Source organism: Ovis aries, chromosome 5 (assembly GCF_016772045.2).
Source record: "Ovis aries strain OAR_USU_Benz2616 breed Rambouillet chromosome 5, ARS-UI_Ramb_v3.0, whole genome shotgun sequence".
Classification (NCBI taxonomy): Eukaryota; Metazoa; Chordata; class Mammalia; order Artiodactyla; family Bovidae; genus Ovis; species Ovis aries.
The window spans coordinates 36,390,481-36,405,694 of NC_056058.1; the positions used below are offsets into that span (position 1 = coordinate 36,390,481).

A 15,214-nucleotide genomic window follows, 5' to 3' on the forward strand; every position below is an offset into this window, starting at 1 on the left:
ACTAAAATCTGTCACTGTTTCCATCTTTTTCCCATTTATTTGCCATGAAGTGATAGGACCTGATACCATGATCTTCTTTGAATGTTGAGTTTTAAGCCAATTTTTTCACTCTTTCTCCTTCATCAAGAGCCTTTTTAAATTCCTCTTTGCTTTCTGCCATTAAAATGATGTCATCTGCATATCTGATGTTGATATTTTTCCTGGCAATCTTGATTCCAACTTGAGCTTCATCCAGCCCAGCATTTTACATGGTGCACTCTGCATGTAAGTTAAATAAGCAGGGTGACATTATGCAGTCTTGACATACTCCTGTTGTTCCATTTCCGGTTCTAACTGTTGTTTCTTGACCTGCATACGTATTTCGCAGGAGGCAGGTAAGGTGGTCTGGTATTCCCATCTCTGGTTTGGGCTTTCTCTAATTGCAGTGAGCAGGAGCAGCTCTTCCTTTGCTTTGCATAGGCTTCTCATCGCAGTGGCGTCTCTTGCTGCAGAACACAGGCTGTAGGCATGTGAGTTTCAGTAGTTGTGGTACTCAGGCTCAGTAGTTCTCTTACATAGGCTTAGTTGCTCCTTGGCTTGTGGGATTTTCCTGGACTGAGGATTGAACCCGTATGCCCTGCATTGACTGAAGAATTCTTAACCACTGGCCCTTTATTGTTAATTAATTAACAGAAATGTCTATGTTTGAGAAGAATGGAGAGTATCACCTGCCCAAGGGACCACAGTATCCTCCCCACCCTCCAGTTTTATTGAGATGTAGTTGGCATGTAACATTGTAATGGGATCAGAGTCTCTTGATATTGTTAAAATTTTTGTTGGGCTCCCTGCTTCCACCCTATGTTGTATTGTGATCCAAGCACTAAGGCAAAGATATCTTTTCCTTGGGATGATTCTGTTTCTCTGTTACTCAGTTTTTAGTTTTTTAGAATTTAAAATATTTATTTTCCTAGAATGCAGGTAGATTGCTTATGTCAAGCAAATATAAATTGAGAGCTGCTACAAACTGGAATATGTTATAAACAGTTAAGACAAAATAATTTAGTTCTACTTATTTTGTAATTGTTGTTAAGGTGGAGTGTTTTCATCTAGTATTCATTAGGTCGTGTTATCTCAGAAGGCGTGTGGGAAGGTGATGTTTTGTTTTGAAAAGTGTTGATTTTTATTGATGCTCCATGTTTTGTCTGTCTAAAGTGTCAACCCAAGAAAAAGGCTACGCCACTGAAGTATGAAGTTGGAGATCTCATCTGGGCAAAATTCAAGAGACGCCCATGGTGGCCCTGCAGGATTTGTTCTGATCCGTTGATTAATACACACTCAAAAATGAAAGGTAAAACTTGCAGCTGATTATATGTAATAAAATATAGTGTGGAATTATAAACTTGCAGTTGCCTGTAGTAACAATTTATATTTACTTTTGATCATTTCATTAGTGCATAGTTGTGTATTTTAACCTCTTTTGGATTTCTTTTAAAAAGGTTTGTTTTATGTTACTCTATGATTTTAAAAATTCTCATTTAGTCTATCTGTAGATGCCAGAAAAATGTTAGGCTTTATTGTGTAAAGATTATATTATTTAGAATCATTTTTCAGTATATTTATGTTTTTCTGCTTCAGTCTTCAGATTTGTGTCATTTGTTAGTTTTAAAGCTGAAATAATTACAAAGAATACTTATAAATTATCTTGAATTTCAAAATCTTGATTTAAAATATTTTCTTCAGTTACTATTGTTTGTTACTTGATTATTCTGTTTGTATCTTAATGTCTTAACTTCTCCCTGTTTCCCTAATATATTAAGATATTCTGTGATTTTATTGTAGTTTTAATGTATGTATTTTAGTTTTTGAGTGAGTTACTAACACATATGGGGCTTCCTTGGTTGCTCAGCTGGTAAAGAATCAACCTGCAATGCGGGAGACTTGGGTTTGCTCCCTGGGCTGGGAAGAGTCCTTGGAAAAGGGAACGGCTACCCACTCCAGTATTCTGGATGGAGAATTCCATGGGCTATATAGTCCATGAGGTTGCAAACAGTCAGACACAACTGAGAGACTGTCACTTGCACTTTTTTCACTAACATATGCACAAGGTTTAAAAAAAAAAATCTCTGATCTGTCCCATTCTTTACCTCTTTTCAGAGAGTAGTCAGTTGTTATTAATGTTTCTTTCTAAACTTGCTTTATATAAATGCAACTATGTATTCTCATCTCCCTACCCTCTTTTTATTTAACATATAAGTAGCATATTGTAGGTATAGTTTTTTCACCTGTTTGACTTCTTGGAGATTATAACCATTCCCCTGTTGATGGATGTTTAGGTTGTTTTTAATCTTGGGTTGAAAATATTATGCATATACATACACACGTGTTTGTATGCATACAAAACAGTATTATAAACAATAACTGTATTTAATGTCTATTTATCTGGAGGATGATTTACCACGAGTGGTATGCTGGATTTTATGTTATATTTTGAATACTAGTATTGAAGTACCCAAAGACCTTTATAGCTCACTGTTTAAAGAAAATGATACCTAACTTTGTGACCTGCTTGGACGTTTAAGTTCTTCTGTAGAAAATTCTTTTAGTCCCTCTGCCCTTTCTATGCCTGTGACATTGCTGGTTTCTTACTCATTATGGTATCCTTCATGTGCACTAGTTGGGTCGATGCCATTTGTTCAACAAGTAATCAGTATGTTCTAGAAGTACTGTGCCTAGGTATTGGGATCTAGTCATTGGCAACGCATTTTGCTTGCCCTTATGTATAATTAGAGTCCAGTTGAAAAGAGAAGGCACCAGCAAATAGACAAAATGACTACTTACTTAACAGAGAGGTGTGTTCAAGGAAAAATACTGATGATGTGAAGTGATGTTGGTGATGATGTGAAGGTACCTAAACTGAACTTTTGGAGCAGGGGTAGTCAGGGCCAGTGGTGCTGTAAGGTTATGTTTGATCTGAGATGTGATAGGTCAAGTAGAAATTAACTAGGGGAAAAGAAGCTTCCAAGCACAGAAAGTGGTATATGTTCTGCTCCTGTGAGGGCTGCAGCCCCTAGAGTTATGGAACGTGGTACAACGTGAGGCTGGAGAAATAGGTGTGATTCAGATCATGTAGCATTTTGTAGACTTCATTAATATTTTGTATTTTTTCCTAAGAACAGTACCATTAACATGCTGTGAGCAGAGGGAAATGTGATCTGATCTATATATTTTCAAGTTCACTGAGTGCAGTGTGGAAAATGATTTGGAGGGGGCACAGATAAATCGGAGGAGATGATTAAATGGGTTTTCACAGTGATTATGTCAAGATTATAGTGGTGAAGAGGAAATGAAGACTACTTAGGAAGTAAAATGTGTATGATTTGTTAGTGGATGGATAATGGGAAGTGAGGGAGAATGAAGACTGCGGTTTCTATATCTCAGGATGGTCCCCAAGTTTTTAGCTACACCAGCATCTAAAAATGTTGCCATTTACTGAGAGCACTGGAACATCTACAACTTGGAGGTGACATCTTCTTGTTGATATTATTTGAAGCCATGAGGAAAGCATGGATGAATTGGCCTTGGGAGAAGATAATATGGTGAGGAAAAAAGGTGGCTCTGAGGAAGGCAACATTTTGAGGTCTGTGTGGAGGAGATTGAGTGTGCAAAAGAGATGGGGAAAAAAAAATCAGATAAAAGGGAAACACCAGGAGCATATGGTATTGATGACTAGATTTGTTTTATAAAGCAAGTGTGGTCAGGTTGAACAGTGCCTAGAGATCAGATAAAAAGTCCATTAGGTATAAAGAGCTGGAGATCACTGGTAATCTTTTTTTGATGGTACAATTGTGACTGAAGTGTGTGTGTGTGTGTGTGTGTGTGTGTGTGTGTATATGTGTGTGTTGGTAAGGGAAAGGATTCTGTGTATTTATTATTGGTAGTCAGTCTCTCCTAGTTTCTGTTCTCTCTCCGTATGAACTGATGCATCAGTAATTTGATATTTTTCATCATCTTGAGGAGATACCACCAGGAACTTTTTCTGTCCCTTCAGTCGACATGAGTTACCTTCTGTACCTGGTGAAGAGTTATCATCTTTCTTGGAGATTGCCTTCAACACTCTTGTGTCAAATTTCATCTCTTCCTTGTTTCTGATTTGCTTACTATTATATAAAATACATGGTAAGCCCGTAAGTAGTTTCCTGTAAAGGAAGCGCAGAGGTAAAATTTTTGAGACCTTTGAGATCTGGACATATTTCTATTCTTTTCCTGTACTTGTTTGGTAGTTGAGCTGTATAAAATACTAGGCTGGAAAAAATTTTTGCTCACAATTCTTTGAAGGCATTGCTCCATTGTCTTTTAGCTTCCAGAGTTTTCTATTAAATCTGAGATTGTTTTGATTTATGATCTTTTGTATATGATTTTTGTCCTTTACTCTGAAAGCTTGTATCTGTTCTGATAGTTCATAGACTATACCTTGCTGTAGGTACTTAGTAGGCCCCCTTTGATCTGCAAGGTTAGTTTTCTTCAGTTCTGGAACATTTTCTTGAATTTCTTCCTTGATTGTTTCCTTCCCTTTGTTTTCCTGTAAGTCTTGTTCACATGTTGGCTCGTTAGTTGCATTGAACTAATCTTTCTTTGGTTGAATGTCTGTTGTTTTGCTCTACTTCATGGGGTAGAGCACACATGAGTGTGCTGATGTAGTTGGTTCTTGGATTTGCTCACTTTTTGTTTTTTTAAAAGAAATTTCCTTTTTTAAAATTAATTAATTGGTGTGCTGTGTCTTTGTTGCTATGCATGGGCTTTCTTTAGTTTTGAGTGGGAGTGTCTCATTTCTGTGGCTTCTCTTGTTGCAGAGCATGGGTTCTAGGGCACACTGGCTTTAGAGACAGGTTTAGTTGCTCCGTGGCATGTGGAATCTTCCCAGACCAGAGATTGAACCTGTGTCCCTTTCATTGGCAGGCAGATTCTTAACCATTGGACTACCAGGGAAGTCCATGCTCTCTGTTGATTGATAGATTTTAGTATCTGTTACGTAAGTTAACATAATCCTTATCCAGGTGTTTCCCAGCTTCCGAAGCTGTGCAACACACCTGCATGCTAATAATTTATTCACCTGTTCCCTCTTATTCTCCTGTCCTTAATGAGACTATCCTTGAACATCTCTTTATTGTAGTGTTAGTGGAGATTAGGAGATGGAGTGAATTTAGAAGTGCTTACTCAATTCTTCATCTTGACCTGGAAATACTCTCACTTCATCTTGAATAGAATTTCAGCCAGTCTTGTTTTTATGTTTTTCTATATTTTATGCTTTTCTGTGCTTCCACTTCTGGAGTTCCCGTTGCAAAGCAGTCTAGGGGTGAGTGAATCAGATTACTTCTTAGCTTTTCTCAAGGCTGACCTGTCATTCATTTTGTTTAACTCTTGTCACCATCTGACTTTCAGTGTTGCCAAATTTTTATTGTTGTTTCTTTTCCTGTATTTTATCTTTTGTATCTTTAAAAAAAATTGTATTTGGAGGATAATTGCTTTACAATGTCGTGTTAGTTCCTGCTATACAGTAATGTGAATCAACTATAACTATACATACATCCCCTCCCTCTTGAGCCTCCCCCACCACCACCACCCCTGTTTGCTTTTATAAAAATTGCTCTTTGTTGTTCAGTTGCTAAGTCATGTCTGACTCTTTCCTACGCCATGAACAGCAGCATGCCAGGCTTCCCTGTCCTTCACCGTCTCCCAGAGCTCAAACTCATGTCCGTTGAGTCTGTGATGCCATCCAACCATCTCATCCTCTATCCCCCCTTCTCCTCCTGCCTTCAATCTTTCCCAGCATCAGGGTCTTTTCTAGTGAGCCAGCTCTTTGCGTCAGGTGACATCAAGTATTGGAGCTTGAGCATCAGTCCTTTCAGTGAGTATTCAGGGTTGATTTCCTTTAGGATTGACTTGTTTGATCTCCCTGCAGTTCAAGAGACTCTGAAGAGTCTTTTCCAGTACCACAGTTTGAAAGCAGCAATTCTTTGATTCTCCTCTCTCTGCATCCTTTCTACCAATTGTTACCTGAGTGTTTTGTTTTGTTTTGTTTTTTAAGTAAAACAATGTACATATATAATGGAATTTTATCATTTCATCCATTTTTAAGTTTATAGTTTGGTGGCATTAAGTACATTCACATTTTTGTGAAATTATTTGCACTGTCCATCTCTAGCACTTTTTCATATTCTTGAACTAAAACTCTGTACTAATTTAACAAAACTTTCAGTCCCTAATTAATACTATTCTACTTTTTCTTATGAATTTGACTGTTCTAGGTACTTCATATAAGTGGAATCATGCAGTGCTTGTCCCTTTGTGTCTGGCTTATTTAACATAATGTCTTTAAGGTTCATCCATGTTGTTATTGTGTTACTCATTTGTAAGGCTCAGTGATTTTCATTTATATATATATGCCTCATTTTGTTCATCTTTACATCCTTCAGTGGATATGAGGGTTTTCTCATTTTGGTTATTGTGAATAATGCTTCTGTGAACATTGGTGTTCAGCGGTCTTCCCTACCTGACTTTTTATTAATATCTAGTCCTTTTCATTTGTTTTCTTAAGCAAATCTTTCTAATTTTGTTTCTCCCACTGCAGCCACCTTAGTTTATGTCTAGTCATCTTGAGTATACACTAGTGGTAATTTCTGGTCTCCTGTGTCTCCTTTTTGTTCCCTGTCAAATGTAATATTCATTGGTCAAGGAGATTTATCTTTCTAAGGTACAGAACTGAACCTGTAGTTCCACAGTTTAAATGGAGTTCAGTGCTAATGGGATAATGGTCAGACTCTTAACATGGCATCCAGGCTCTTCAGGTAGTCTCCCTTTCCTTCAGCTGTTTGTTTTTTTTTTTTTTACCCATTATGATTTATTCTCTACAATACTTTGTTAAAGTCCTTCAGCTGTTTGATTTAGTGTTCTGAACTACTTATTGTTCCTAGCTGCTTCATTTGTTCTGTTCGTTTATGTCTTTGAGGGTTCTTGGCCCCCTTATAGGAATTCTTCCCTCAGTTCTCTCCCTTTAAAAGTTTCTACTTAGGTGTCCCATTTGTCTTCCAATTAATGATTTTCACTTAAAAAAAAAATACATTAACAACCTAAGTGTCCATCAGTAGATGAACAGATAAAGAAAATGTGGTATGTATACACAGTTGAATATTATTCAGCCATTCCAAAGAAAGCACCCTTTCCATTTGTGACAGCATGAAAGTACCTGGCAGGCATTATATTAAGTAAAGTATGTCAGAGAAATACAAATACCATATGAACTGCCTTATATGTGGAATCTATAAAAAACAAAATCCAGAAAACAAAACCAAGTTCATAGATCCTGAGAATAGATTGCTTGCTGTCAGAGGCTGGGGGTGGGGTGGGTCAGGAATGGCAAAATGGGTGAAAAGGGGGTCAAAGTAATAGGTATAAAAGAAATAAGTCTCACGGATGTAATATACAACATGGCAGCTGTAGTTGATGCTGCATTGTATATTTGAAATTTACTAAGAGAGATCCTAAAAGTCTTATCACAAGAAAAAAAAATTTTGTAAGTATGTATGGTGATGGATTGATATAAATATCAAGTCATTCTGTTGTATACCTGAAACTAATATACCTTAATGTTAAAAAATGCCATTGCCAATACATGCCATTAAATGATAAATTTGAGTGTATGCAATGCACTCATGAACCAGTGTTCATGTTAACATCAATTAGCATGCGGTTTTCCCATAATCTCTTTATACTGTGTATCTTGTACCTGTCAGGCAGTGAATTCTCTCCACTGTCTGTAATAGTGACTGTTTCTGCCTCTCTGTATGGTGTTCTCTGTATATTGCTCTCTTGTAGTGAGTGCTTTCAGTTCTCTGTATGCTGGCACATCATAAATGTTTGTAGTAATTGAGTTTACTTGTTTTGGGGAGGATGACTTTACTTTTCAAATTGACTTTAAGAATCTGTATGTGTGTGTATGTGTACATTTAATCTTCCTTTATAGGTGGTTTCTGTTGAAGTGTTTACTAGGTAGAGACTAAAGAGTTTAGTGTGGTTTTTTTTTTTTAACAGAACTTGTTTTTAAAATGTACAGTAAAACAAAATTTAACCAGGTTGTAATTCATTGTGAGTTAAAGTGAATTTTTATATAAAACAATTTCCTTTTTTTTTTTTTTTTTAAATAGAGACAAATCATTTTACCTGTGTAGCCCTGGCTGTATTTCTTTTGTGACTTTTTTTTTTACTGGTATGAAAAATGATAAGAAAATAAGTGTATAGAAGTACATATATTATGTAAATTAGATTGTAATCTTTTCTGGATGAGATTTGTATTGATTTTTGATAATTACATATAACTTTGGACAGCCAAGAAACTGTAGAATAACTGGATTTTGTTTTTTCCTGGCAGTTTTTAATTTATTATTTATTTATTTATTAGGTTATTTATTTAATAATAGTTGTTATTTAGTTATTTCCTTTTCTTTATTTTTAAAAAATTTCTGTAGTTTGAATTATCAAGTCCCACTTTCTCTGCAAATCCAGTGTTTCATTCTGAATTTGTTCTCTCTGAAGTTGTTGAATTTATTATTGTCTATAAAATGGAGGTTATAGCACTTATGTTTTAGAGGTCATTGTGAAGAATACATGAAAAGCAGCTTGTCCAGAGTAGCTGGGCCATAGGTGTTAGCACATCATATGTGAAGTAATGTTGAAACATTTGTTCCTCCTTATACTTTAGCATAATATTTTATAAGTTTGTTTAGTGGTTAGTTCTTGGTAATTGCCATTTTTACAATACTGCAACTTATTATATGGCCTTTGTGATTTCTGATAATGAGGGTATAAAACTTCTAGTTTGGAATAGATAGCATATCACCGGAGCAAAACACTATATTGTTGCATTAACATCTTAACCATTTTCTTGTCACATAAATTGAAATTTTACTTTCTATCTAACCTACCTTAAAGTTTTATTTTTCTGTAGGTTTTTTAGCTTGTTGTTTTTTATGTTACTTTTAAGTGACAAGAAGGTTCTTTGCAGCTGTGGTGTTGCTGTTCTCTTGATGATGAGTAGTCTTTTTTCTTTTTTAAGTAATGACATTGTGGTTTTTGTTTTTATCTAGTTTCTAACCGCAGGCCCTATCGTCAGTACTACGTGGAGGCTTTTGGAGATCCTTCTGAAAGAGCCTGGGTGGCTGGAAAAGCAATTGTTATGTTCGAAGGCAGACATCAGTTTGAAGAGCTACCTGTTCTTAGGAGAAGAGGGAAGCAGAAAGAGAAGGGATATAGGCATAAGGTATTTCTCTTTCTTTTTTTAAAGCGTCTCAGATTATCTTCTTAGGGTTAGGGAGGGAGGAATCCCCAGCCTTTCTGGGACCAGTCTTATGGAACATAATTTTTCCACAAACCAAGGTGGAGGGTATGGTTTGGGGATGACTCTTATAAGGAGCACGCAGTTCACAGCAGGGTTTTCACTCCTATGAGAATCTAATGCCACCGCTGATCGATGGGAGGCAGAGCTCAGGTGGTTTATGTTAGCCATGGGGACTGACTCACCTGTCGCTCACTTTCTGCTGTGTGGCCCAGGTCCTAACAGGTCATGGACCAGTATCAGTCTGGGGGTTGGGGACCCCTGGTTTGTGGGATCAGCCAAAGGAAGAAATACTACAATTTTTGAAATACAGGTTGGTAAGAAAATTGTCAGAAAGCTTTTTTTTTTTTTTTTTTTTGCAGGATAAGGTAGGGCTAACCTTGCAAATATTTCTACTCAATGTTTTGAGAAGTGATACTTTTGTCATGTCACTTACATGTGATAGTACAAAATGGCACAACCAGTCACATTTGGGTCTATCTAATTTAAGCAGAAAATGACCATCAAAATGAAATGGTCTTCTCCCTCTCTAATTATTTCTCTTAAAAATGACAAATATAACGCTTTGAACATTCTTGTTTTGTTTGTCATTTTGGTTTTCATGTGTGATTATCAATGCTTAAGATTATAGTTTCAAACCTCATTACGTTTTAATAAAGAACATGATGTTTTTGTTTCATTTGCTTGATGTTGCGTTTTAGCTAATTCTTTTGATAACACCTTTATAGTCCATTCTAAAAGGGGAAATAATTTCTTTTAGATTTGTGTTTCCTACTTTTAGACTATTCTATAAAAATTATAATTTGGATAATTTTGAGTCAGTATGCAGTCTCTGCTATTTCCAACTGGAGTTTCTTCGTCTCTAAAACTAAGATAATAATATGTACCTTGTTGAACTCTTGTGAGGATTAGCAATAAGTACTTTGTGTGTCACAGTATTCATGCTTTGAAACAACTAACATGTGCTGCTATTAGGATACAGGAGGCTAACTGCATCCTTTCTAATACTTTGGGTAGTTGGTGGTAGGGAGATATCAAAGTTTTTGTGTCAAGCCTTTAAGTATGTGTATTAAACAAGCCCCCTTTCAAAAGAGTTTGCTTGGGCTTTCAGGTTCTGAAAAACCTGATTTACTGTAACCATAGTCAGACAATTAATGGCTTTGTGCTTGTGTCTAGAGTAAATCAGATGATCTGTATATTGGTTTATAAGAAGAGGCTACCTGTGTAGTGGCCTGAATTGTTACCTGGTCAGCAGAACATCTCTTTCACAAGTATTGTATGAAGCCAAGGAGGGAAATAAGAGTCTCAAAAATTAGATGTATTTCACAGAGCCTTGATGTCCTTATGCTATGCTGCTGCTGCTGCTAAGTCGCTTCAGTCGTGTCCAACTCTGTGTGACCCCATAGACGGCAGCCCACCAGGCTCCTCTGTCCCTGGGATTCTCCAGGCAAGAAAACTGGAGTGGGTTGCCATTTCCTTCTCTACCTTATGCTATGAGGATTCAAGAAAAGAGCATATGTAACTTGTTAAACTTTCCAGGGTGTATTGGTGTCTCTGCACTACATGATTAAGCCCAGGACACTGATTATAATCCAGCTTGTATGTAAAACGTATAGAAAATTCTTGATTAGTCAAGGGCCTGGTGATAACCTGAGTTTCAAATTTCAGGTCTTTTAGGGAAGATCTGACTTAACTCCTTTCCAGTCCTAGTTTTTCCACATTCATCTTCTTTAGCCTTTTGTTTTCTCTTTTGTGCAGCTGAGCAAATGCTTGGCCTTCATAATTCGGGAAGGAAATCTTTATGATTGGCAGAGTAAGTAGGAATCATCTGGTTATTCCTTGACATAGTAATATAATGTTGATTAATAATGTAATGTCGTAGTCTAATTTATGGTCCACTTTTTGTGCTTTTACTGGCAAAGATAGTGGAGGGTTTCCAGGATCAGTCTTCCTCCAGTGATAGATCTTAACGATAGAAGAAGTGTTGCAGAATCCCCGTTAGCTAAGGTCTGACTGGGCTGTGGGAGGTAACCGCCTGACAGTCCCATAAAAGAGCCTCAAAGAAATATAATAAGGCTTGAAATGCTTCTAATTTGAGAGGTGCTCAGTGATCATCTCCCTGTTTCCTCTTCTGTTTCTTAGATGAGTAATAATCTTTTTTTCTTTACATTTAAGGTTCCTCAGAAGATTTTGAGTAAATGGGAAGCCAGTGTTGGTCTTGCTGAGCAGTATGATATTCCCAAAGGGTCGAAGAACCGAAAGTGTGTCACCAGTTCAATCAAGTTGGACAGCGAGGAGGATATGCCATTTGAGGACTGTACAAATGATCCTGAGTCAGAACATGACCTGTTGCTTAATGGCTGCTTGAAATCTCTGGCTTTTGACTCTGAACATTCTGCAGATGAGAAGGAAAAACCATGTGCTAAGTCTCGAGCCAGAAAGAGCTCTGATAATCCAAAAAGGACTAGTGTGAAAAAGGGCCATATGCAATTTGAAACACATAAGGAAGAACGGAGGGGAAAGATTCCAGAAAACCTTGGCTTAAACTTTATTTCTGGGGATGTGTCTGATAAGCAGGCCTCGAATGAACTTTCCCGGATAGCGAACAGCCTCACAGGGCCCGGCACTGCCCCAGGAAGTTTCCTGTTTTCTTCTTGTGCAAAAAACACTGCAAAGAAAGAATTTGAGACTTCAAATTGTGACTCTTTACTGGGCTTGTCTGAGGGTGCCTTGATCTCTAAACGTTCTGGGGAGAAGAAGAAATTCCAGCGAGGTCTGGTGTGTAGTTCGAAAGTACAGCTCTGCTATATTGGAGCAGGTGATGAGGAAAAACGAAGTGATTCCATTAGTATTTGTACCACTTCTGATGATGGAAGCAGTGATCTGGATCCTGTAGATCATAGTTCAGAGTCTGATAACAGTGTCCTTGAAATTACAGATGCTTTTGATAGATCAGAGAACCTGTTACCTGTGCAAAAAAATGAAAAGGTAAAGTATTCTAGGTATCCTGCCGCAAACACTAAGGTAAAAGCAAAGCAGAAGTCTCTGATTACTAACTCACATACGGACCACCTAATGAATTGTACCAAGACAGCAGAGCCTGGAACTGAGACATCTCAGATTAATCTCTCTGATCTTAAAGTGTCAAGTCTTGTCCGAAAACCCCAACCAGATTTTAGAAATGATGGATTTTCTCCAAAATTCAGCACATCATCAAGCATTTCCAGTGAGAACTCAATAATAAAAGGTGGGGCTAAAAATCAAGCTCTGTTACATTCAAAAAGCAAACAGCCCAAAATTCGAAGTATCAAGTGCAAACATAAAGAACACCCGGTTGTAGCAGAACCTCCAGTTGCAAATGAGGACTGCAGTTTAAAATGCTGCTCTTCTGATAACAAAGCCTCTCCTTTGGCCAGCATTTCTAAAAGCGGGAAAGTGGATGGACTGAAACTACTGAGCAACATGCATGAGAAAACCAGGGATTCGAGTGACATAGAAACAGCAGTGGTGAAACACGTTCTGTCAGAGTTGAAGGAACTCTCTTACAGATCCTTAGGTGAAGATGTCAGTGACTCTGGAACGTCAAAGCCATCGAAACCATTACTTTTTTCTTCTGCCTCTGGTCAGAACCATATACCTATTGAACCAGACTACAAATTCAGTACATTACTAATGATGTTGAAAGATATGCATGATAGTAAGACCAAGGAGCAACGAATAATGACAGCTCAGAACTTGGTCTCTTATCGGAGTCCTGGTCTTGGGGACTGTTCTACCAGTAGTCCTGTGTCAGCTCCTAAGGTCTTGGTTTCAGGAGGCTCCAATCACAGTTCAGAAAAAATTGGAGATGGCACTCAGGATCCAGTCCACCCTGGCCCTGGTGGGGGCAACTCTGCACTGTCTGGGGAGCTGTCTACTTCCCTGCCTGGCTTGGGGTCTGATAAAAGAGACCTCCCTGCTTCTGGCAAAAATCGTTCAAACTGCGTTACTAGGCGCAACTGTGGTCGATCAAAGCCATCCAAATTTCGAGATGGTTTTTCAGCCCAGTTGGGAAAGAACACAGTGAACCGTAAAGCCTTAAAAACAGAACGCAGAAGAAAACTGAACGAGCTTCCAGCTGTGACTCTTGAGGCTGCACTACAGGGAGACAGAGAGAGTAGGGGTTCAGAGAATAGCTCCTCCAGAGGTGAGGCAGAAGACCCTGGTAAGGAACCACCCCTTCAATTAATGGGCCATTTAACAAGTAAAGATGGTGCCCATTTTTCCAGTGTTAGTTTTGATAATAAAGTCAACCAGTCTGACCCTGAAAAAATTTCTGAAAAAGGCCCCTCTTTTGAAATCAGAAAAGTCCCAGAGCTGGACTCTGAAATGAACAGTGAGAATGATGAACCTAATAGTGTAAACGAAGCAGTGCCTAAAAAGCGATGGCAGCGTTTAAACCAAAGGCGCACTAAACCTCGTAAACGCACTAACAGACTTAAGGAGAAAGAAAACTCTGAGGGTGCCTTTGGGGTCTTGCTTCCTGCTGACCCTGTAAAGAAGGAAGACGAGTTCCCAGAGCAGAGACCTCCTGCTTCGACAAACAAACTAGAGCCTGCACTGACAGATCCAAATCGTGCCGACCACTTAGATTCAGCTGGGCCACAGTTGAATGTTTGTGATAAATCGAAAGCCAGCAATGAGGAGATGGAAAAGGAGCCAGGAATTCCCAGTTTGACTCCTCAACCTGAGCTCCCCGAACCAGGTAAGGGTTCCTAACTGTGAAAGAAAGGGACTAGATGAAGTGATGATAATGATACCCTACCAAGTTTAGTCTGTTTTCACGGAAGACCTAAGTATAAATTGGGAGGGAAGGGTTAATTACTTGAAGTGAAAAAAGGGCTTTATGTAGAAGGGTCTGAATTTTGATGACCAGGTTTCCACATACTTTCAGAAGTTACATTTTACCAAGAAGCTCTTTTTTCTTTTGCTTTTAATAAGTATCAAGAACATTTTGTTTCTGCTCCCCATTTCATACCTTTTAAAATCTGTGAACTTTTGGGGGCTCTGTATTTGAGAGGTTCTGAGCGTAAGATTAAAATCTAGTTGTTAGTTTACAGAAAGCTAATACATTTTATTGAATGTTAAGCTCTTACAGCCTAAGGAAGGCTCTCCTGTTATATGGACAAAGGGGATATGTTTTTGAAAAAATGTGACTGTTTTGTGGTACTTATTTGAAGAACTTAAATGTCTTGCATCCCTTCTGGAATGAAGTTTGAGAATAAATTTTTAAAAATCTGAAATACCAGGGTATCCTACCTTAGCTGCAGAAGGAAAGCAGCATAAGTTTTTCAAAATATAAGTATTATGCATTGAGGATAAAACTGACTTTTCTTAAAAGATTTCTCCATAATGTTTACCATAGTAGATTCTGTTTTCTAACAGCTTTATTGAAATATAATTCACATATCATAAAGTTCACCTTTTGAAAGTTTGTACTTCAGTGGTTTTTAGTATACTCAGACTTGTGCATCCATAAACATGATTAATTTTGGAACATTTGCATCAGCCTCGAAAGAAATCTTGCAACCTTTATCAATCTCTCTTCATTTCAGCCTGGTCTATAGATTTGCTTGTTCTATACATTTCATATAAATGGAATCATATAATATGTGGTATTTTGGGGTTTTTTGCTTTGCGTTTATATCAGCACTTTATATTTATTATGGTAAAAAACACATGAATGTACCTTCTGAACAAGTTGAAAGTGTATACTACAGTCTTACCTATATGTGCCTTATTGTACAGCACCATTTATTAAGCATGCTGTACTTTTCCCCATGTATGTTCAGTCACTAAGTTGTGTCC

The 15,214-nt window shown here is 37.7% G+C and overlaps 1 protein-coding gene across 29 annotated transcripts in view; it reads left to right on the plus strand.

Annotated features, from left to right (window-relative positions):
- NSD1 (nuclear receptor binding SET domain protein 1) overlaps positions 1 to 15,214 on the plus strand; it is a 148,736-nt gene that overhangs the window by 62,742 nt on the left and 70,780 nt on the right. For all 29 annotated transcript variants that reach the window (XM_060415702.1, XM_060415706.1, XM_060415701.1 and 26 more), the window contains 3 exons: positions 1,192 to 1,327; positions 9,120 to 9,292; positions 11,543 to 14,111. In XM_060415702.1, the coding sequence (XP_060271685.1) occupies positions 1,192 to 1,327; positions 9,120 to 9,292; positions 11,543 to 14,111 (2,878 nt within the window). The remainder of the gene's footprint in view (positions 1 to 1,191; positions 1,328 to 9,119; positions 9,293 to 11,542; positions 14,112 to 15,214) is intronic.